General features: G+C 36.8%; 1 protein-coding gene across 3 annotated transcripts in view; it reads left to right on the top strand.

Annotated features, from left to right (window-relative positions):
- The window catches only part of RICTOR (RPTOR independent companion of MTOR complex 2), a 178,563-nt gene that overhangs the window by 114,227 nt on the left and 42,085 nt on the right, over nucleotides 1-22,251 (top strand). For all 3 annotated transcript variants that reach the window (XM_034774897.1, XM_034774896.1, XM_034774898.1), the window contains 14 exons: nucleotides 760-847; nucleotides 2,901-2,991; nucleotides 3,144-3,210; nucleotides 3,314-3,394; nucleotides 4,480-4,580; nucleotides 7,932-8,094; nucleotides 8,917-9,018; nucleotides 11,081-11,127; nucleotides 13,974-14,109; nucleotides 14,726-14,925; nucleotides 15,421-15,547; nucleotides 18,228-18,392; nucleotides 18,783-18,859; nucleotides 18,960-19,038. In XM_034774897.1, coding sequence (XP_034630788.1) covers nucleotides 760-847; nucleotides 2,901-2,991; nucleotides 3,144-3,210; nucleotides 3,314-3,394; nucleotides 4,480-4,580; nucleotides 7,932-8,094; nucleotides 8,917-9,018; nucleotides 11,081-11,127; nucleotides 13,974-14,109; nucleotides 14,726-14,925; nucleotides 15,421-15,547; nucleotides 18,228-18,392; nucleotides 18,783-18,859; nucleotides 18,960-19,038 — 1,524 coding nt within the window. The remainder of the gene's footprint in view (nucleotides 1-759; nucleotides 848-2,900; nucleotides 2,992-3,143; nucleotides 3,211-3,313; nucleotides 3,395-4,479; nucleotides 4,581-7,931; nucleotides 8,095-8,916; nucleotides 9,019-11,080; nucleotides 11,128-13,973; nucleotides 14,110-14,725; nucleotides 14,926-15,420; nucleotides 15,548-18,227; nucleotides 18,393-18,782; nucleotides 18,860-18,959; nucleotides 19,039-22,251) is intronic.

Raw genomic sequence — 22,251 nt, 5'->3', positions numbered from 1 at the left:
TGTGTGTGTGTGTGTGTGTGTGTGTGTGTGTGTGTGTGTGTGTGTGTGTAATGATTTAACATTAAAAAATGGTTTGTAGTATCGCTTCTTGGCTCTCTATGAGCTGAGGGGTGAAAACATTGTCTACAATTCTAGTGGCCAGAAGAAGTTACTTTTAGAAAATCTGCAGTTTCCCCCTTCATACACAGATTGGCTGAGTGAGCTCTCTACTACTGCATTATTGGAAAAAAATGACTCTAATATTAATACTTGGAAAAATATGAGGATGTCTAGTCACACATGAAACTATTGCACACCTTTGAAGCTTAGTACATATTAGATCCTGATATTCGTAGGCTGTGTTCTCACTTATTTATCTATTTAGTCACTGCATGACCTTTATGAGTTAAGGATTTTTTTGTTTTGTTTTGGGGTTTAATTGGTTTTTGGTTTTTTTTTTTTTTTTTTTTACAGGTTTAGCAAATTATGAACATTGAACTTTAAATGCTACTTCCTCCTTTGTATGTGTTTTGGTTTCATTATATTGCCTTCTTTATATAAAAACAATAAAAATAAAGTTTAAAAATAAAAAGTGAAGACAAATTGAGTGTAACAGTTTTTGCTGCTTGATAGCCTGCTTCAAATAGTTATATTTGAATATATTTTTCATTTTGGATAACTTTCTAACTTTCAAGATAGTGACTTTTTCTACTAGCTTTAAAGTGAAGTTCAGGTTTCTAATAGCTTGTGAAAATAAATATTTTCCTTTTGTATTTGTAGCGAGGTCTACTTGAGGTTCTTTATGATATATTTCGCCTTCCTCTCCCTGTTGTGACAGAAGAATTCATAGAAGCACTTCTCAGTGTAGGTAGGTATTAAGAATCAGTGCACAGTACAGGTCATCCTACTTATTTAATTCTTCTAAAATTTGAGTCTTTTTGTCATTTAATTTGTTTTTAAAAATACTTGTTTAAAAATTGGCTTGTTTCCAGCTGTTGATTACTTTCAAGTGTATCTCCATTGTTCTGGCTTTTGTTGATTTTATTACTACATTAGCTATAAAAGTAGTACAGGAGATGTACTGGGGGCAATTAATCTTAAGACACCAGGTAAATGTATTGCTGTAGGTTAATAGGATGCTTTGACTGTAGACAAGGAGTTATCAAAAGTTAGGTCAGAGTCAGAGAAATCTATAGTTGATATCTATTATTGGGAGGGTGGGGAATGATGTAGGATTGCATCCTGTTGCATAAGAGAATTCATCTTTAATAATGTGAATTCTTGCTGCTATCAGTGGTACATTTCACTTTTTAAACATATTCCAAATAAGTCTAATTTAATATTAGTACATTTTTAGATTAATTTGTCAAATTTAAATAATAATGTTGCTGTGTAGACTTTTTTCATCTAAGATGCATTGGAGGGGTAGAATGCATTTCAGCAATACACAAGAATTCTAGATGAGTTAAGTTTTACTAGGCTAGTTATATAATTTCAAAGAACATCACCTCTGAAATGCGTCATTGCTGCTAATGTTATTTAAGGGTATTATCACCCATGACAACCTCTGGCTAGCATTTTGACTGTTTAAAACAGCGTTTTAAAGTAATCTTTGATTTTTCTAAACATCTGACTTTAATCAGTTTTCTGTTTGTTGCATTTTTTCCACACAGCAAATAGACTTAATCTTTGTTTCCAATGCCTTTACAAATATAAAAACGAAGAGGAGTCCTTGTGGCACCTTAGAGACTAACCAATTTATTTGGGCATAAGCTTTTGTGGGCTAGAACCCACTTCATCAGATGCATGAAGTGGAAAATACAGGAGCAGATATAAATAAATACATGAAAGGATGGGAGTTGCCTTACCAAATGTGAGGTCAGTCTAATGAGACAATTCACTGAACAGCAGGATGCCAAGGGAGGAAAGATAACTTTTGAAGTGGTAATGAGAGTGGCCCATTTCAGACAGTTGACAAGAAGGTATGAGTAACAGTAGGGGGGAAATTAGTATTGGGGAAAATAGGTTTAGGTTTTGTAATGACCCAACCACTCCCAGTCTTTATTCAGGTCTAATCTGATGGTGTCCAGTTTGCAAATTAATTCCAGTTCTGCAATTTCAAGTTGGAGTCTGTTTTTGAAGGGGTTTTTTTGGTTGAAGAATTTCCACTTTTAGGTCTGTTACTGAGTGACCAGAGGGATTGAAGTGTTTTCCTACTGTTTTTTGAATGTTATGATTCCTGTGCAGTGTCAAATGTCCTTTCACTGAGTGGTACTAGTTTTATGTCAGGAGTAGCCACACTCTCCTGCAACTCTGTAGAAGCAGCCTCTCCTTTGTTTTTCACTGCAGGAGTATGGACTCAGGAGGACGGGCAGAGGACAGGAAGTAGCTTCTCCCTTCTACCCTGCAGTAGTGTACAGTTTTCCCAGCCTCCCAAGTTAAATCTTGGGCAGAGTTGCTGACTAAAGCTTGGTCTAGATTACAAAATTCTGTTGTCTGACACACACTTTAGCAGTCAGTGTATAGTAGAACAAATCATGCTCATATTGTTAGCAATACTACTTCTCTGCAGTCTGAGAACTGGTGCTCATGTATAATATACATTCTGAGCTATAAGTCTCTTTTAGTTGATCCAGTAAAAGATATTACTTCAGCCACCTTGTGTGTCTCATATTACATTTTAGTTAGTCTTAATTATGGTATTTGCGAATTACAAGTTCAGTGCTGTATTAAAGTGAAGACTGTGAAAATCATATTTGTACTGTTTTGGTCTACACTGGAGATTAGAAGAAACAAACAAAACCACTTATTGTTGCTAATGTAATGAATAATTTATTCTAATAAATGCGACTGCAGATATTAAAATGACCCTTTAAAGTTAAATGTTACAATTACTGATGTCCACACTTTTCTTGCTCTAGATCCAAGTCGGTTTCAGGACTGTTGGAGACTCTCTGATGGTTTTGTAGCAGCTGAATCTAAAACTATATTACCCCATCGAGCCAGATCAAGGTAGCATTTTGTGACTGAAACTGGATGATTGTTGTGGTATTGTTTGTGACACAAGCTATATTGTTTTCTAATTTTTATAATGAAAAATAAAAACAGAAGAAGAAACTACACATTTTACATTGTGTGCATGTTTTGTTTTGTTCTTTCTTCAGACCTGACCTCATGGATAATTATTTGGCTTTGGTGCTTTCAGCTTTTATTACTAATGGACTTTTAGAAGTAAGTGCAGAGTTTAAGGTAGAATGATCATTTCCTCAAAATAATACTAAAATATGTGTACATTAAATGCAGCTATTTCAGTACATTTTTACTTTTCTTTAAGGGTCTGGTTGAGGTAATTACAAGCAGTGATGACCATGTGTCTGTTAGAGCAACAATCCTGTTAGGAGAACTTTTGCACATGGTAAGTCAGGGTTTATTGTTAATTATAGATAGGATTGGTAGTGTCACATATTGTTAAGCTTGCCTTAACCATGAGACCAGCTTTTCTCTTCCTGCAGTCCTTTTTCATTCACTACACACCTTACAACTTCTGCAACAAATAAAGGGGGAGGGAGGAGTCCTACAGACAACGTTTTTCATCCCAGAGCAGGTCCATCCTGTGTGCTGAATGAGGCAAAGGCCCTGTGGAAAAAATAGTATGTAATTAAAGGCTTTGTCATAGTGCATACACCCATGGTGAGTGCGGGCGGGGATGTGTGTGAAGGGGGAGTGAGTAAATTATGGTTTGACGGGCAACCCTGCATTCTAGTATTTTCTAATTTTGGTGCTTGACTTTGAATCTTAATAATAATCTTATGACAGAGATATTTGTGTGTAAGCCTTTAAGATTTATTCTGAATGGATTAAATTCTTTACCATTCTGGACAATAGGGTTTGACCCTTATTTCAACACTTGAAGAAATATTTTTGTGCACCTTCATCGTTGCGGCATCCGCAACAACATTTTTGGCAGCCAAATCTTTAGAGTATTCCATATGGTCACTAGCAACTGAAAACCTCTCATTTCTCTTTCATATTTTTTCCTGAGTATTGTTACAAGTATCATCATGGTATTCATACTACAGTAGAAAGGAATATTTTTTGCTATCTTTCATTTTATTTACTTTGGGCATTTGACAACATTTTGTATTACCATTTTCACTGTTTAATTTGATTGTAAAACCACAAGTTAACAGGAGACTTCAGAGGCAAGTGCAGTCTCTAGAACTATTTTAAATGCTTTTTACCAAATGTGGTATATTTCAAGGTTGTCTTTTTAGTAAAGAAGTCTTAATGTAATGGGAATCTGTAATCATGTATAAGAAAGTGTTCTAACATAGAGCTGTGTTATATGAAAAGGGCAAATGGAGCCATATTGTGTCATTGTTTTGCATAGGAAAGTTGTGTTAAAGTCAGTGGGATTTTTGTGGGATATGGCTGAAAAAGTATAATATTGATGAATAGCTAGACCTAGTTTTTAATAACAAATAAATATATCTCTTTCAGGCAAACACAATCCTTCCTCATTCACATAGCCATCACTTGCACTGCTTACCAACGCTAATGAATATGGCAGCATCATTTGATATCCTGAAGGAGAAAAGACTGTAAGCATATTATGTTGTACTAAGATACTGAGAATGTGTGAACATATACAATATATATTTATTACAGTTAAAAACTGTTTTTTTTTAAAAGTGTGCATACATAAATGTGTTTTTACCCTTACTGGATTTATGTCTGTAGTTATTAATGGTTAGTACATATATGCAGTACAGGTAAATATTGTTTCAGTGTACAGCATATAAGTTCCAAAATTGCAATATAGTGACCATAATTAATCCTGAAATTCAGACCGAATTGGAAGAAAGATTTTGAGGAGTAAGTTTGTCGTATCAAAACTGCTTCGCATCAGGTATTACAAGAATTATTTTTACAAGGCAGTTCATATTACTAAGAAGAAATTATTATTATTATTTTATTAATTCATATAATAATAATATCGGACCAAACAGTATAAACCACATTACTTGAGATGTGTTCTGAATTTTGTCTCCCTTAAGTGTTTTGAAGTGGTTTAGTGTTTAACTTTCTGGAAAGGTTAAGCCTTTAAAATTAGGAATGACTGTGCAAAAAACTTGCCTTAGCCAATGTTTAACTCTAGCTATATTAATTAGTAATTTGTTAAATTTATGAAGCATTAATAGCAAAATTAAAAACTGAAGTTCAATGTTAGACTTTCTCTGAAAACTCAGGAACTAGAAATGAAAATGCTCAGTCTCAAAAAGACTTTGACTTTCCAAAAGACAGTGATTTAAAAAACCCAGAAAAATAGCTTCTGTCTCCTGCCACAGCTTCTTTTGTTCGGAGCTTCCACTCATTTTCAAAATGTTTCTTGTGCTGTAGGTCTGTTTAAACATGAGGCGCAAACAAAGCAGAAGCTTCAAACAATTACCACTGCATTTGATGGAGCAGACATACTGTATTTGCTAGTAGTTACACACTAATCATAGATTTTTTTTTTTTTTTTTGTCTGGCACTGTCACAATAATGAATTGAGAGCTATATGCCAGCAACACTGACTAAAACTAAATATCTATAAAAGCTGTTTATTCCTCACAGTAAATATGAAAGAAGAAAATTAATTAAATGTTTACGATTTTTTACTAAAATTTCACTTTTTTGCCGTTCAATTTCAGAAGAGTAAATTTTTGCAGGTAGTGTATTTTATTCATGACAGAAGTCAGATTAATTGGAATATTTATTCCAAATTTCTATAAATTGCCTATCCATAACTCTAGATGCTTTTACATTGAGTATGCTTAAGTATTATGTCCTCCACAAAGCTAAACAATTTTGTAGTAAATTGTGCAAAGTATTGTAGTCATTATTTGTGATTGTTCAATATTATTCTCAGTATTATTTTTGTATTTTTATTTGTGATGGTTCAGGTTATTCTCAGTATTATTTTTTATCTGGCTTTTCAAATTTGTATCCAGTGATGATAAAACCAGGAAAGAAATTCCTTGATATTTTACTTTCTCCATTGTGCTTTTAATGATAAACACTGAATTATTTTTAAATTACTGTTGTAAAATTTTTGGTGCTAAGTTTGATGGCTGTAGGTGGTATCATAAATACTAAAAATAAAGATTTCTAAGAAGATTTCCAAGGTCTTATTGAAAGGCTTGAGTACAATTTGGCAAGAATGTTAACTGCTAACTAAGTTGTACATATTGAGGGTGGGGGTGAGGATTCTTTTTTATGTGCTTATAATTTTGCCTATATTTCTTTTGCATTGCAAGAGCGGTTAGTATGAAGAAAGCCGTAGAAAGTCTTATAGTGATGACACATTTGTGAAAGTATGAATATTGAATGTCTAAAAATTCTGCTGAAAGTAAAAAAAAAATAAATAAATAAATAAAATAAAAAAATAAAATAAAAATAAAAAAAATCCACAAAATTTAAATTTAAATGTTGGACTGTTATAAAAGTGGTGAAATTCAAATTTTAATCTGTTAATGTTGGACTTAAGTGGATGCCAGGGAAGGAATAGAAGATCTGTAGCAGTAACTGGTAACTTTCACACTTGGTCAGGACAGTGGGTGAGGAGAGGAACTGAAGAATAGAAATGGCACACCTCCACACTTTAGCTTACAATTTTTCTCCTTTTTGCCCCCTCTGAAAATAATTCAGAGGGTCAACGGCATCATTAGCCACTTAACTCCATTTCTCCCTACCTGTCTCTACTGAAGAAATATAGTGTTACTGATATGACATCTGTTATATCTGGGGACCCTAACCATGTCAGCACCGTCTGTATTGTCTTGATCTAGGAGTTCCAAAGTTACAATTTTGTGAGTGTAGTTATCCATCAAATAACACTTGTATTAAAAGTTGTTTAAAAAAAAAAAAAAAAAAAAGGGTACACCTCTACCCCGATATAACACGACCCGATATAACATGAATTCGGATAAAACGCGGTAAAGCAGTGCTCCGGGGGGGGCGGGGCTGCGCACTCCGGTGGATCAAAGCACGTTCGATATAACGCGGTAAGATTTTTTTGGCTCCCGAGGACAGTGTTATATTGAGGTAAAGGTGTAGATGAAAATATCTCCTAAGTAGGGAACAGTGTATATCCAAGTATTACAACCATATCTATTAGTGCTGGTATTCTTAGGATTGCTGTACTTTTTAAAAGCACCCACAAAAAAGCTCCCAAACCATCCTTTTCAAGCACTTGTAAAACTTGTAATCAATGCACACCATTAGGTCTTATCTCTAGGCAAGTGGTATGTCTCCCTAGTTCTTAGTCTAGGTCTACACTATGGGGGGGTTGACCTAAGATACGCAACTTCAGCTACGCTAGTCGCGTAGCTGAAGTTGCGTATTTTAGGTCGACTTACCTGGCTGCGAGGACAGCGGCGAGTCGACCGCTGCCGCTCCCCCTTCGACTCCGCTTCCGCCTCTCGCTGCAGTGGCGTTCCGGAGTCGACGGCAGAGCCATTGGGGATTGATTTTATCACGTCTACACTAGACGCGATAAATCGATCCCCGATCAATCGCTACCCGCCGATCTGGCGGGTAGTGAAGACATGCCCTCAGTGTTCAAGTTCATGATGAATATTTGATTTCGTAAGCTGTTTGATGTCTGATGCTAGTTTGATTGATTCCTGAATGGCCCATGTCCTGTTTCCCCTTGTTTCCTATCTCTAAGATTCTCAAAACTAATTTCCCACTGAAGGTACAAGACTGGAGAGTATAAACCTATTGGAACTTGCACCTTCTAGAATTATAGGAGGACAGTAATTTGACTTTCTTTTTGAATTCAGAACAGTCATTTCTCATTGACAACTTCTTGGTTGACCCAGGCTTAATTAATACAAGACTTAGCAATGGTGGCCTGTGTTTTATTGTACTGTTGAACAGTGATAAATATCAATATTTTTCCCTACTAGACGAGCCAGTGCAGCACTAAATTGCTTAAAACGCTTTCATGAGATGAAGAAACGAGGACCTAAACCTTACAGCCTCCATTTAGATCATATTGTTCAGAAGGCAATCTCAACACACCAAAAAAGGGATCAATACCGTGTGCAGAAAGATATCTTTGTTTTAAAGGTATTTTGATTAACCATTTAACTATTAGTAAGCTTAATGTTAAATATCAGAGACTCTGAAGTTAATTTATGTTGTGATTTTTAAACCATTCTCCAGAAATCCTGATTTTTTTTTTTTTTTTTTTTTTAATATTACCACTTCTGTTTTTGTTTAATCCATGATCCTTTATGCACTTTCTCTTCAGCAGCCAGATCATTTAAGGGATATTGTGAGGTTTGCTTTTAACTTTAGTAAAATAAATGTAATTGCCTGTTTTGCAAACTTTTAACTTTAATAATAATAAAAATGAACATATTTGACTTTCAGAACTGGAAGGCATGCTGAAAATTGAATTTACTTTTTGCTTCTTATGCTGTCTGCTACTTTGCATCTTACTGCTACTTTGCAAACCTACTGCTAAAATGTAACATACTACTTTTTCTAAGCTTTGGCAATGAAACTAAACTAGTTTGTTTAATTTCAAGACGAGTTTTTAGTCAGTTTCACTTTTAGGCTGTCATTGCGGCACCAGAATGCTGCAGTTTGAGTTGTATACACACGATAGGTTTTTGCAAAAAAGGAGGAAATGCTTTTCATTGGAATTTGTCTTCAGTTTCAAAAATGTACTATAAATTAATTTGAGGTTTAGACTTTATAATGCTTATTTCACTGCTGATAGTGTAATCTTGTTTGAGGTAGAATGCTGTTTGTCAAACATTAGTACAGTTGCAATATAATCAACAATTCATTAAACGATTGTAGATTTTATCATAAGCGTTTTTTATGTTAGGGTAAAGTGCAGCAAAGAAACTTCCTATTTTCACTTCTTTTCTAATATTCTAGGATACAGAGGAAGCACTTGTAATGAATCTTAGAGATAGTCAAGTACTTCATCATAAAGAAAACCTTGAGTGGAATTGGAATCTGATAGGGACCATACTGAAGGTGAGCAAAGAAAATTCATGATATTTTTTCAACCTATTTCATAAAAAAACTAATTTGGCTTATTTCTTATGTGAGCTTAAAGTTTGTAATATTAGAAGGAAGCTATGAGAAGATACTTCTGAAGTCGTCTCATAAAAGTAGGTGCCTGTTTGGTTTTTTTCATTAGGAGTGTTTGAATACTCTGGTATTTCTGTTTTTCAAAATGTCACCTAGTTTTTCTATTCAATTGTCTTATTCTGAATTGAAAAACAAGAATTGCATTTAGTAGACCGCTAAGGTTTCGCCTCATAAAATTGGAGAAATTAGAAAATAAAAAACTACTAAGCCATCTGGTTAATTTTCGTTCCAATGGAGGATTTTCCATACAATATATTTTCTGGTGCTTTGTCAAACTAAATTTTAAATGCTTCAAAGGATGAAGCTTCAGATCCTCCAAAATGAAATCCCATTTTGTTTTTTGCTTGTATTTTAACCTGTTTAGATGCTGTTTTATTATCTCTCAGTATTCATTGGTGATTTTAAGTTAGTACCTCAAATATAAATTATTTGGTATTTACCCATTTTAGATTATTAATAAAAACCCAATTTAGCACATATCCCTGCAACTCCCCACCTAAATACCATTAGAATCATAGAAATCCCACATGGAAGGGACCTCAGGAGGTCATCTAGTCCAACCCCCTGCTCAAAGCAGGGCCAATCCCCAGACAGATTTTTGCCCCAGATCCCTAAATGGCCCCCTCAAAGATTGAACTCACAACTCTGGGTTTAGCAAGCCAATGCTCAAACCAGAGCTATCCCTCCCCAATTCACATTGCCATTTATCCTTACCCTTAGGTGAAGGGTCTCGGATATTTCTGTCAGTGACATTGCTTGTATTCAGAACTATTCAAATATTTTAAATGATCATGCAGCACCATTAAATGCTTTGCTAAAATAACGTACTCTCCTTAACATTAATGTTGAATTCTATTGAATGCTAATGAGGAGGGAGTGACAGGGAAATAGAGTAGACAGCTATGCACTGTTGACTTAATCACATTTATCTGATATTTTTTTACTGCTGGTATTACAAATCATTCATAGGATTGCTATAACTGAAAGTTTAGAATTTTTTCCTTTATTTTTTGTTAGCTGTTAACTTTGTGCTATCCACACTTAATGAAAAGTGATACTGACTGCATAATCAGTTGCCCTATTTCTCGAGTATTAGCATGATCATATTGCTGTCATGCCTTGCCTAGGCAGGAGGGACAATGTTCATGTGTATGGTTTTTTTCCCAGACATTGCAAGAGGGTATTTATTTGTAACAATAAAAGTACAGATGACAGTGAAGAGACAACAGGAAAGAATGAGCACAAATGGGAAGTGGTTGTTCAAAGAGGGGTGGGCTCAGGCATGCTTTGTGGTGTTCCCGGGCCTGGCCAAAAGATCCTTATAAACATCAACTGGGGAGCAGAAAAATTCTTATTAAAATACTGTTTAATAGGTGCTGTATCAAAATATTGAATTTATTCAAACTTATTTTTTATTAATATAAACAATTCAAGCAGACTGTGTCCCTCTAAAATGTCTGTTTTTAAAGTTGCTGTTCATTTACAGATAAGAAAAATAAGCAGACTTGGTTTTCAATATTTTGAAATTGTATTCACTGAAATTTTGTACACGGACACAAATGGCCCACACCTCTCAACCTCAACTCCTCACCAAAGAGAAAATTGGCTTGTACATTTAAAAAAAAATAACATTTTAAAATGTTTCCAGACTTGATAACCATTAATTTTATATTTTTAAACAGCCAGAACCATGAGTGAGTAACTATGTTCAACTGTGCATCTAACTGAAAGAAAATAAAGATGTGATGACACTTTGTTACTGGAATGAAAGCATTCTTCGGCAGTTTCTTTAGATTCTTTCACACACAAACAGAATAACTAATGAGAAATTTTTAAATAGTAACTGACGCATCTGTGTCAATATATAGAACTGAAGAAATTTTAGTGAATTTATTCAACACTGATGTACAAGTCTTACATAATGCCATATTTGTTCTTTATCTAGTGGCCAAATGTAAATCTAAGGAACTATAAAGATGAACAGTTGCACAGGTATGTAACACTTATTTAGACTTCCTGTGGAAAAATTTGAAATATTTCAATCAACTATTCCTTGGAAATGCAACATTTCTAAATTCTACTCTGTATATGAGCTGTGAAAATGAAATGTAGGCAATTAAGTTGTAAAGGTTAAATAAAAGGAGCCATTTATGTATGCTAAGAGTTATTTTCTGTACAAATATATTTATCCCTTAAAACAGAAGGATATCAACTAGCCAAACACACTTCATTACATTTTAAACCTCAAAAGACTATATTTTCACTATTTCTTCAATTTAGTGTTTGGTGGCAACATTTTGAGAAACATTCCAGAGTAAAACAAACCTGGTCACTATACCAGCTGGCACCACAAAACAAAACAAAAGGGTGAAGATTTTTTTTTAAAGAAAAAAGCAACAATTTTGAAATCAAGTGTAGGTGTTTTTTAAGAACTAAAAGCTCTAACACGAAGTGCAGTGTTTTTCATCTACATTTATAATCTTTGGAACAAGGGAATTTTTCTTTTATCACTTCTACTCCCAGCTTCAAGTGTTAGTAAATATCTTTGGGATGTCACTCATAATGTAGACCTAAGACATTGATCTGAATAAACAGTCTTTTAGTTTTCCTCATTTTGCCAAGATTGACAGGATATTTTTCTGTAGACTTGCGAGGAAAACCTACAGCTAAGATGCAACCTTAAGGACTACACCAGGGGTCGGCCGCCTTTCAGAAGCGGTGTGCCGAGTCTTCATTTATTCACTCTCATTTAAGGTTTCGTGTGCCAGTAATAATTTGAACGTTTTTAGAAGGTCTCTTTCTATAAGTCTATAATATATAACTAAATTATTGTTGTATGTAAAGTAAATAAAGTTTTAAAAATGTATAAGAAGCTTCATTTAAAATTAAATTTAAAATGCAGAGCCCCCTGGACCGGTGGCCAGGACCTGAGCAGTGTGAGTGCCATAGGTTGCCTACCCCTGCACTACACCTTGCTCTGACCTCTTAATTTCTTTTAGTAAAAATAATCAGACTACTTTTTAAGTGGAAATGTAAAAATGGATTGCTACCCTCTACATTCTGTCCTAAACATGAGTGGTGGTGGTGTGATAATCATTATGACCACAATCTAACTGTATCCCACTTTCCTCCTGCCCCTTTCATACACACAGAATACAAAAGTAATTGCTAACTGGTAATATGTGATAAAAGATTATTTTCCAGATTCAGTCATTTGTAATATTGCTCTTCTCAAAGGAATGTCTACAATTCTGTGTAACTGTTTCCTGGATTTGTACTGTATTCAAGCGTTGTTCAGTGGATGAATGATTTTTTTTTTTTTTTAAACGCTCAATAAGTTGTGAAAAGCTAGGACGCTTTTTACTATAAGGCTTATTTCTGCACTTGCAGAATTGCAAACAGCTATCTCCATGCTTTTACTGCCATAAAATATTCTAACTCTTGGTTGCAGTTAACATAGATTTAAAAAAAACCAACCTTCTGCAGTCTTGGATGACTCAGAGCTATGAACTGTTAACTGTATCATTCTCAAAAATTGTTGACAGCAAAACACTTTTTTTTTTCCCCCAGGCTTTGTTCTCCATCGTGTAAATACACAATTTGTGCTGTGTGCCAGTGCATTTAGTCTAATGTATGTTGTGAAAATCTTATGACTGTAGCGTTAGACATCAAAAATGGCTTTTAAAATGATTAAATCACAATTGTGTTGTTCAAGTTATTGCTAGCCTTACTTAATCTTTGAGAGATGCACGTAAGCATAATCCATAAGAATGTTTAATTATGACTTATGTTTGCTCACATGCTCTTATTATAGGTTGGTTGTTTTGTGAAAATATAAAACAGCCTTGAGAGGACTCCTTAGGAATTTCTCTGCCCTGTGTTTTGTCAGTCAGACTTGGACAGAGGCCTGTTCTCTCATTCCTGCTGTAACAACAATAAAAAAAAAAAATCTATGTTTGTATAGAGAGCCATAGATACCCCTTAAAAAGCATTCTGTGTTCTCTTATACTATGGTATGCAAGGTGTATACTAAATATGACTAATGATTTATGGAAAATATTAATATAATTTTAAATTACAAACTTAGGGCCCTACTGCTGCAATCCTGAATTGATTCCACCTGAATCAGTGTATCTGTGCACTAAGACTGTTATAGGGCTTCATATTTGATCATTAGTAATGCCCAAGTTCTGTTTAAACTGTCCAAATAAGAAGTATCAAGTTGGGAAAATATGGTGTGACATGCATAGAAGGCATGTATTTTTCTTGAAGACAAATGCATACCAGCCACTCTGTGGTCTGACTTCTTTTAAAAATACATAACAAATACCAGGACACATGAATTTTTTTTTAAATCTGCCAAAAGAAGAGTAGTTACTACATGAAGTGGGTCACTCTTATAGACAGACAGATAGGAATAATCGCTTAATTTTCCACAGGAGAAATGTTACAGAAGAATGAATCTGTTTTATTGCCTGCTTTTGTTGTTTGCTGTAAAAAAAAAAAAAAAAAAATCTTCTTGATAACTTGAATTTTTTGCTTGTCTTCTATTGTGGCATTCCCAAAAGGCATAGAAAGAATTTTTATGACTCTTCACATGGTCACATCTCTGAAATTGTTCTCTGGCTATAATTATTTGGGCTGCCTGATCTTTGTTTCCGCAGACTACAATTTTAGTAATTTGCGAATAAATCTACTTGGTACCCATCACCGTAACTCCTTGTGTACAAAATATCCCTTTCATGCCCACAAGTTCATATATATTATTTCTTGCAGCACAGTAAGATTTATTTTTTTTTTTAGGGTAATCAACTAATTCTCATTTTAATCTTAATTAGGTTTGTCCGACGACTGCTGTATTTTTACAAGCCTAGCAGTAAATTGTATGCCAACCTGGATCTGGATTATGTCAAGTCTAAGCAACTCACTGTTGTGGGTTGCCAGTTTACTGAATTTCTTCTTGAATCTGAAGAGGTGAGAAATGATTTCAGCTATAAGATATAAGAAAAAATGACAGTTCTCTATGCTAGATAAGCAAAATTTTAATTTTAGTAACGATGTTTGCAAGAAAACTTTAGGGTTTTAAAATTTAAAAAGACCATCTTTGCAAGTCTAATTCGAATCCTGAGGTATCCTGGCCAGCAGGCGTAGGAGTGCCTCAGTACTGTGGTGATTTGTATATTAAGAAGGAGTGGGTTTTTTGTTTTGTTGTTTTTTAAAGCAGAAATGGGTTTTGTGGAATGCTCCCTGGCCTCTTGTTCAATACCAGAGATGTATCCTTATTATCATGCTCAAATTTCTTTCCTTCAACTATACTAAAATATTTTACTTTGCCTTGTCTTTTCATAACTGCCATATTGCATATGTCAAAATTGGTACAGAGCTCCCACTGAAATCAGTCTTTTTTTATTTGCTTTTAGCTTTTTTCACTTTGTTAAACTGTTTGCGCTAGTTAACATTTTTTATTTTATCATTTTTATATATGTGCATTCTGAGAAATTTAAATCAATACATTTTAGTAAACAAAAACCAACTAAAGCTGTTCATTACCAGTAATAAATGAAAATATCTTTTTACATTTTTGGGGTAGGATGGACAAGGCTATCTGGAGGAATTGGTAAAAGATATTGTGCATTGGCTCAACTCTTCCTCTGGAATGAAACCAGAACGCAGTCTTCAGAACAATGGATTACTAAGCACCCTTAGTCAGCACTACTTTCTGTTTTTTGGTACACTCTCCTGTCACCCTCACGGAGTGAAAATGCTTGAAAAATGCAATGTGTTTCAGTGGTGAGTGTTTGTATTTACTTCAGTTTGTAATATGCTGTGGGTACATGTTCAATCATTATAAAACCTGCAAATAGTAAATAAAGACCTATGTCCAACAAAACTAAAAATCTCCCAAATCTCACTGGATTCTCCAACCTCTTCGGAAAAAGCCCTGTAGTACAGATGGATTTTGTAGAATGGCCTTTTTTTCCAGGCATGTCTGACTGACAAAAACATCTTGGTGACTGCATCAGGGAGAATGTTTCTGTCTACACACTGAAAATATGAGAAAAAGGCAGGCAGCATGCATTGTCAAATATCATGCTAACGTTTCTTAAGCAGCCAGTATCAGATTAACATTTATCCTTACCTTAATTTTGACCCAACGTATTATGTTGAATAGTAAAAATAATAAATTAGCAAGGTGGTATATATATATATATATATTATGTGTACATGCATAAAATACTAAAATTAAAAGTGGATTCCAACTAATACTTTTTCAACTTTTTTCAGTCTTCTTAATCTCTGCTCCTTGAAGAACCAAGATCACTTACTAAAACTGACAGTTTCTAGTTTGGATTACAGCAGAGATGGGTTAGCAAGAGTCACCCTTTCCAAAATTTTAACTGCATCTACTGATGTAAGTGTAATTAATCAAGCACACAGCTTGTCAATATTTATTATTAAACATTTTATTTCTTTTGTTGTTTAATAAGCTAAATCTGGTTAATTTAAAATGTTGTATATTCATTCATTACAACGGGCTTTCATTTTTCTTAGTTGTGTAACACAAACTCTCCTGGCATACCACAGAAAACTTTTTAAAATATAACCTGGGCCTCGTGTATTCTGTGATACTGTAACTGCACAACTTGCTATAGAATCCATTCCTTGCCACCTAATTGGGCTCCAGAATTTAAGCTTTTATTTAATAGTTTCTAGCCCTCAGGTTTGAGAGAGCTGATGGTGGAGGGGAAATGTTCTTAAATGTATGAACCAAATATAAACCAATGCCAAGTTATCTTCTTGAGGAATAACTGTAAGGCGTTGTCTTCACTAGGAGAAAGTTGCTTTTTTAATATGTTTGGTAACACATGTTAAAATCTTAGTGAAAACAAGTTTTAACACATTAGCTGATTGAAGTAAATCTTAGAAAGATGCATGGGGGAAGGCGTGATTGCAGAGTGAGGGAAGGATACAAAAATTGGCATTGACACTGGAACTGCTGTAGTGAAGGAGGCGAGTGGGATTCTATAGGCTAAGGAAAGAAGTGCACTGGATCTTCAAGAAAAGGGCAAGAAGTTTAGGTTTCATACAGTAGACAAGTAGGAGGGATTCAATTTGAGTGATGTCAAAAAGGATAGATAAAGTTGAGACTTGCCCAAGAAAGTCATTGTATACCTTGTTTGCAGAATTGTAATCATGTCGGTCCCAGGATATTAGCGAGACAAGGTGGGTGAGATAATATCTTTTTATTGGCTCAACTTCTGTTGATGAAAGAGACAAACTTTTGAGCTGTTCTTCAGAAGAAAAGCTGTGTGTACCTTGAAAGCTTGTCTCTTTTACCAACAGAAGTTGGTCAAATAAAAGATGTATTACTTCACCCACCTTGTCTCTCAATGATATACCTTGGTGAGAGCAGTTCTTCTGTAGACTGGAGAGGACAAAATTCAGTGCCAAGAGGGAGTTAGGGGAGGGGAAGTCAGACAGTTACTATAAATTCCGTGTATTTCTTTGAGGCTGGCGAATACTGGAGGATTTCTGGGTGTGAAGGTAAGAGGTTGAGGGCAAGGGAGGTGGGTGGTTGAGAATGGAGACTATGAAGGTTGTGTCAAGATGACAGATTGAAAGTGGAAGGTAAGACTTTGGACTGGAATTGATATTCTTTAAAGAAATCATGATGATAGAAACTCTTGGATCTCATGCTTCTCCTACCATGAGGTAGGGAAGAACTCCATGAGATCTAAGTTTGGGGGGTGGGGAAGACTTGGAGGGCAGGGGTTACCCTTGTGTTGAGCAAAGCCAAATCAAGGAATTTTTGTAGTTCCCCCTTTTGCTCTCCCCCACAACCCTCATCCTACACCATCATATGGCTTGTCTTCACTAGACTTCTTATCTCAAATTAATTGTCAGTTAACTAGCTATTTAATACATGTGTAAAAGTTAGTCTGCAACTCTCCTAGGGATAAGCTTAAGCTAAACAACACATGTTTGTAGCCTAGGTTGAGCCCACCTGCCTCCACTTTTCCTCAGAGCTTTCCCCAGTAACAATAGTTACTGAAATTGACTTGATAGTTGCCAGTTTTCATTGCTGCCCACAGGGTTCTGAGTACAGTAGAACCTCAGTTATGAACACCTTGGGAATGGAGGTTGAACAAAACATTATGGTGGGTCTTTCAAAAGTTTACTTTTGAAAATTGACTTAATACAGCTTGGAAACTTTAATATGCAGAAGAAAAATGCTTAATTTAAATGAAACAAGCACAGAAACAGTTTCCTTACCTTGTCAAATCTTTTTTTTAAACTTTCCTTTTATTTTTGTAGTAGTTTACGTTTAACACAGTACTGTACTGCATTTGCTTTTTTTGTTTGTTTCTGCTGCTGTCTGGTTGTGTACTTCCAGTTCCAAATGAGGTGTGTGGTTGACTGGTCAGGTCGTAACTCTGACATTCGTAACTCTGAGGTTCCAGTGTAGCAGCAATGGACCAATGTCTTGTTCATTTCACTCTGCTACTTAGGAAAGCTGCAAGTAGCAACATAAGTGTTGCAGTTGTCTGGCTTGGGAAGACAGCACTGAATTTGTTCACCTTCAGAAGATTATTTTCAAAACTTAAGCTATATATTGTAAGAGATCTTAAATTCTTCAAAAATTGATAGTATAAATCCCCTCAGGTACCAGGGCCAGCTTTCCTGCTCATCAGAGAAAAGTAGATTTTTCAAACCATTGCTGCAGGTAGAGCGTAGATGCTGTCCTGTATGAAATAGTGCTGGCAATTCACAAGGCAGCACTTATAACAGTACTGACAATTTTCTACACGGTGCCAAGGACAGTGGACTGTTAGACAATATTGTCTTTCAGATGAGACAGGTGAGACTTGTCCTGACCAGATACCTTGTGGTCATGGAAAATATAATTACATCACACTTTTTGTAAGAGAGAAACATGTAGACAGTTGTAATAACACATGCAAAACAATGTGTAAACTGTGCTTATTTGCTATGTAACATTGTGATGGAAATGCACTGCCTTTGAATGTGAAAAATGTTTAATATTTAACTACTGTATATTCTCTCTTCCAAATATTTTGTTTCCGTTGCAGAGCTGCAGGTTATATGCAACAAAACATTTACGAGTATTGTTGAGGGCCAATGTAGAATTCTTTAGTAACTGGGGGATTGAATTACTGGTGACCCAGCTGCATGATAAAAATAAAACCATATCTTCTGAAGCACTTGATATCTTAGATGAGGCATGTGAAGATAAGGTGAGCATCATTAGTCTACAGCAATAACTTAAGAATGTATGTAGGAAAATATATATTCTTTTTTTTAATTAAATCAGATTACCTTTTTTGATAATTCTACTTTGCAAAGTGTTTTAAGTTGCCTACTACAAAGTGTCTATATAATGAATATTCGTGAACTATAATAGCATATATTGGAGGAAATTTTTGTGATGTTGTTTACTATCTGTCATATACTTTCAATTTCAGATGCTTCTGAGTAGTTATCACTGCTATTGTACTTTTCATTCTTAAAGCTGTTCCGAGCTTCTATATGGATATTTCTTATTCTAAATAAATAGTTGCCTTTTTAATTTAAATGGCTTACATAAATTCAGGATTTTAAAATGAGTTTTTCTACTTCTCTTTTAGGCCAATCTTCATGCCCTTATCCAGATGAAACCTGCTCTCTCCCATCTTGGAGACAAAGGGTTGCTTTTGCTTCTAAGGTAGGTGTTACATGCATCTTTTCATTTCAGAAAAACTTATGTTCGTACTCCAAGTGGTTTGTTAAAGATGGACTATTCAGTGTCTGTTGTTACTTTACAGATTTCTGTCCATTCCAAAGGGGTTTTCCTATCTAAATGAGAGAGGTTATGTAACAAAACAAATGGAGAAATGGCAAAAGGTAATTCTAACAAGGCTAAGTGTATAGCCATTGCAAATTATTTTTAAAGGAGGGATGATGTGAATATAGACATTTAGAAGTTTGGAAGGAATTCACAGTTGTATAATATTAATGTCAGGACATTCTATTGCTTCAGTGATTGTTTATGAGTGTTTCTAGTGAAACATCCTGTTATTAGGGACTCTTCACTCCATTGTGTGACTACTTTCTTGTCTTAGCAAGAGCATGTTGATGAGGTTTTTAATAATATAAAATTAACTAAAAAAAACATTTTGGCAACAATTCCCTTTCCCCAAATGTACACAACTACATGACTGATTAGATGGTTTAGGAGAGTGGTGGGTCTGCTGGGTTGTCAGATGAAGGTGGTGCATATTATTTTCTGTAGAAGAGAGAATTTCTTTCACAAAGAATTGCCTTCTTTCCAGATGGCTACTGGCTCTAATTGTTCCCAAAGAAAGTGAATCAAAGGGTATGTCTATACTATGGGATTACTCCGAATTTACAGAATTCGATTTTTGGCAACAGATTGTATCAAGTCGAGCGTATGCGGCCAGACTAAGCACATTAATTCGGCGTTGTGCGTCCATGTACCGAGGCTAGCATCGACTTCTGGAGCATTGCACTGTGGGTAGCTATCCCATAGTTCCCGCAGTCTCCTTCGCCCATTAGAATTCTGGGTTGAGATCCCAATACCTGATGGGGCAAAAAACATTGTCGTGGGTGGTTCTGGGTACATCCTCCCTCTCCCTCCGGGAAAGCAACTGCAGACAACCATTTTGCGCCATTTTTCCTGGGTGAACATTGCAGATGCCATACCATGGCAAGCATGGAGCCTGCTCAGCTCAAGACAGCAGTCATGAACATTGTAAACACCTCACGCGTTATCGTGTGGTTTATGCTGAACCAGGACCTGAAAAACCAGGCGAGGAGGAGTCGGCTACGGCAGCGCGGCAACGAGAGCGATGAGGACATGGACACAGAATTCTCTCAAATCGCGGACCCTGGCGCTTTGGAGATCATGCTGTTAATGGGACAGGTTATAGCCGTGGAACGCCAATTCTGGGCCCGGGAAACAAGCACAGACTGGTGGGATCGCATAGTGTTGCAGGTGTGGGATGATTCCCAGTGGCTGTGAAACTTTCGCATGCGTTAGGGCACTTTCATGGAACTTTGTGACTTGCTTTCCCCTGCCCTGAAGTGCCAGAATACCAAGATGAGAGCAGCCCTCACAGTTGAGAAGCGAGTGGCGATAGCCCTGTGGAAGCTTGCAATGCCAGACAGCTACCGGTCAGTCAGTAATCAATTTGGAGTGGGCAAATCTACTGTGGGGGCTGCTATGATGCAAGTAGCTAAAGCAATCACTGAGCTGCTGCTACCAAAGGTAGTGACTCTGGGAAATGTGCAGGTCATAGTGGATGGCTTTGCTCCAATGGGATTCCCTAACTGTGGTGGGGCGATAGATGGAACCCATATCCCTATCTTGGCACTGGAGCACCAGGGCAGCCAGTACATAAACCACAAGGGTTACTTTTCAATGGTGCTGCAAGCCCTGGTGGATCACAAGGGACGTTTCACCAACATCAACGTGGGATGGCCGGGAAGGGTTCATGATGCTCGCGTCTTCAGGAACGCTAATCTGTTTAAAGGCTGCAGCAAGGGATTTACTTCCCAGACCAGAAAATAACCATTGGGGGTGTTGAAATGCCTATAGTTATCCTTGGGGACCCACCCTACCCCTTAATGCCATGGCTCAAGAAGCCATACACGGGCAGCCTGGACAGTAGTCAGGAGCTGTTCAACTACAGGCTGAGCAAGTGCAGAATGGTGGTAGAATGTGCATTTGGATGTTTAAAGGGTCGCTAGCTCACGTTACTGACTTGCTCAGACCTCAGCCAAACCAATATTCCCATTGTTATTGCTGCTTGCTGTGTGCTCCACAATCTCTGTGAGAGTAAGGGGGAGACCTTTATGGCGGGGTGGGAGGTTGAGCCAAATGGCCTGGCTGCTACTTACGCGCAGCCAGACACCAAGGCGATTAGAAGAGCACACCAGGAAGCGCTGCGCATCAGAGAAGCTTTGAAAACCAGTTTCATGACTGGCCAGGCTACGGTGTGAAAGTTCTGTTTGTTTCTCCTCGATGAAAACCCGCCCCCTTGATTGACTCATTCCCTGTAAGCAAACCACCCTCCCCGCTTCGATCACAGCTTGCTTTCAAAGGAAATAAAGTCACTATTGTTTAAAAATCATGTGTTCTTTATTAATTGATTATAAACATAGGGAGAGAATTTACAAGGTAGCCTGGCTGGGTTTGGGAGGAGGATAGGAGGGAAGGAAAAGGTCACTTCAAAAGTTCAAAATAATGACAGCCTTTGCTTGGGTGGAGTGGGCGGGTGCACGGAGCCTTCCCCCTTCCGCCCCCGTCCTCACGTTGGTCCCTCCTGTCCTCATGTTCAGTGGCATCTTTCCTCTACTTTGATACCGTGTCCTTCCACTCATTCAGATGAGCTCTTTCATCGTGGGTCGATTGCATGATTTCCGAGACCATTTAGTCTTGCTTGCGTTTTTTTTTCGCCACCTTATCTGAGATAGCCTTCGGGATGGAGGAGGGAGGCTTGAAAAATTTGCAGCTGTGGGACGGAGGGAAGGAAAAAAAGGGAGAGAAGTATTTAAAAAGATACATTTTACAGAACAATGCTTATACTCTTTCACGGTGAACACTATTCACATTACATAGCACATGTGATTTCGGTACAAGGTCGCATTTTGCATCTTATATTAAGTGCCTGTGGCTTTGCTGTTAGAGATCAGACGCAGGGCCGGGCAACAGAATTTGACTTGCATGCAGCCATGGTAAGCCATTGTCTTTCGGCTTCTGCAACCTTCATTAAAGCAGTGCCCTCCTTTCCCATATCAAGCCAAGCCCGTTGAGTGCTGCGGTTTTTCTGTTAATGTGCAGCAGCAGAAACCAAACTTAACCCCCTTCCCCCCCCCCATCCCAATCTCCGGGGTGATCCCTTTACACCCCCCCCCCCCGCATAACTGGTATCAGGGAAGATCCCTGCAAAAACCAACTACCCCCCCCCCCCCCCCCCATCCAGTTCTGTGGGATGATCGCTTTACCCCTCCCCCCACCGTATGGCTGGTATCAGGGAAGATCCCTGCTAGCCAAACGCGAAAAGCTCAGCGCCAATGCCTCTCCTCCCCCCCTTA

Source organism: Trachemys scripta, chromosome 6 (genome assembly GCF_013100865.1).
Source record: "Trachemys scripta elegans isolate TJP31775 chromosome 6, CAS_Tse_1.0, whole genome shotgun sequence".
Taxonomy (NCBI): Eukaryota; Metazoa; Chordata; order Testudines; family Emydidae; genus Trachemys; species Trachemys scripta.
Note: the sequence above shows the minus strand (reverse complement) of the source record. Positions and strands in the feature narration are given on the sequence as shown.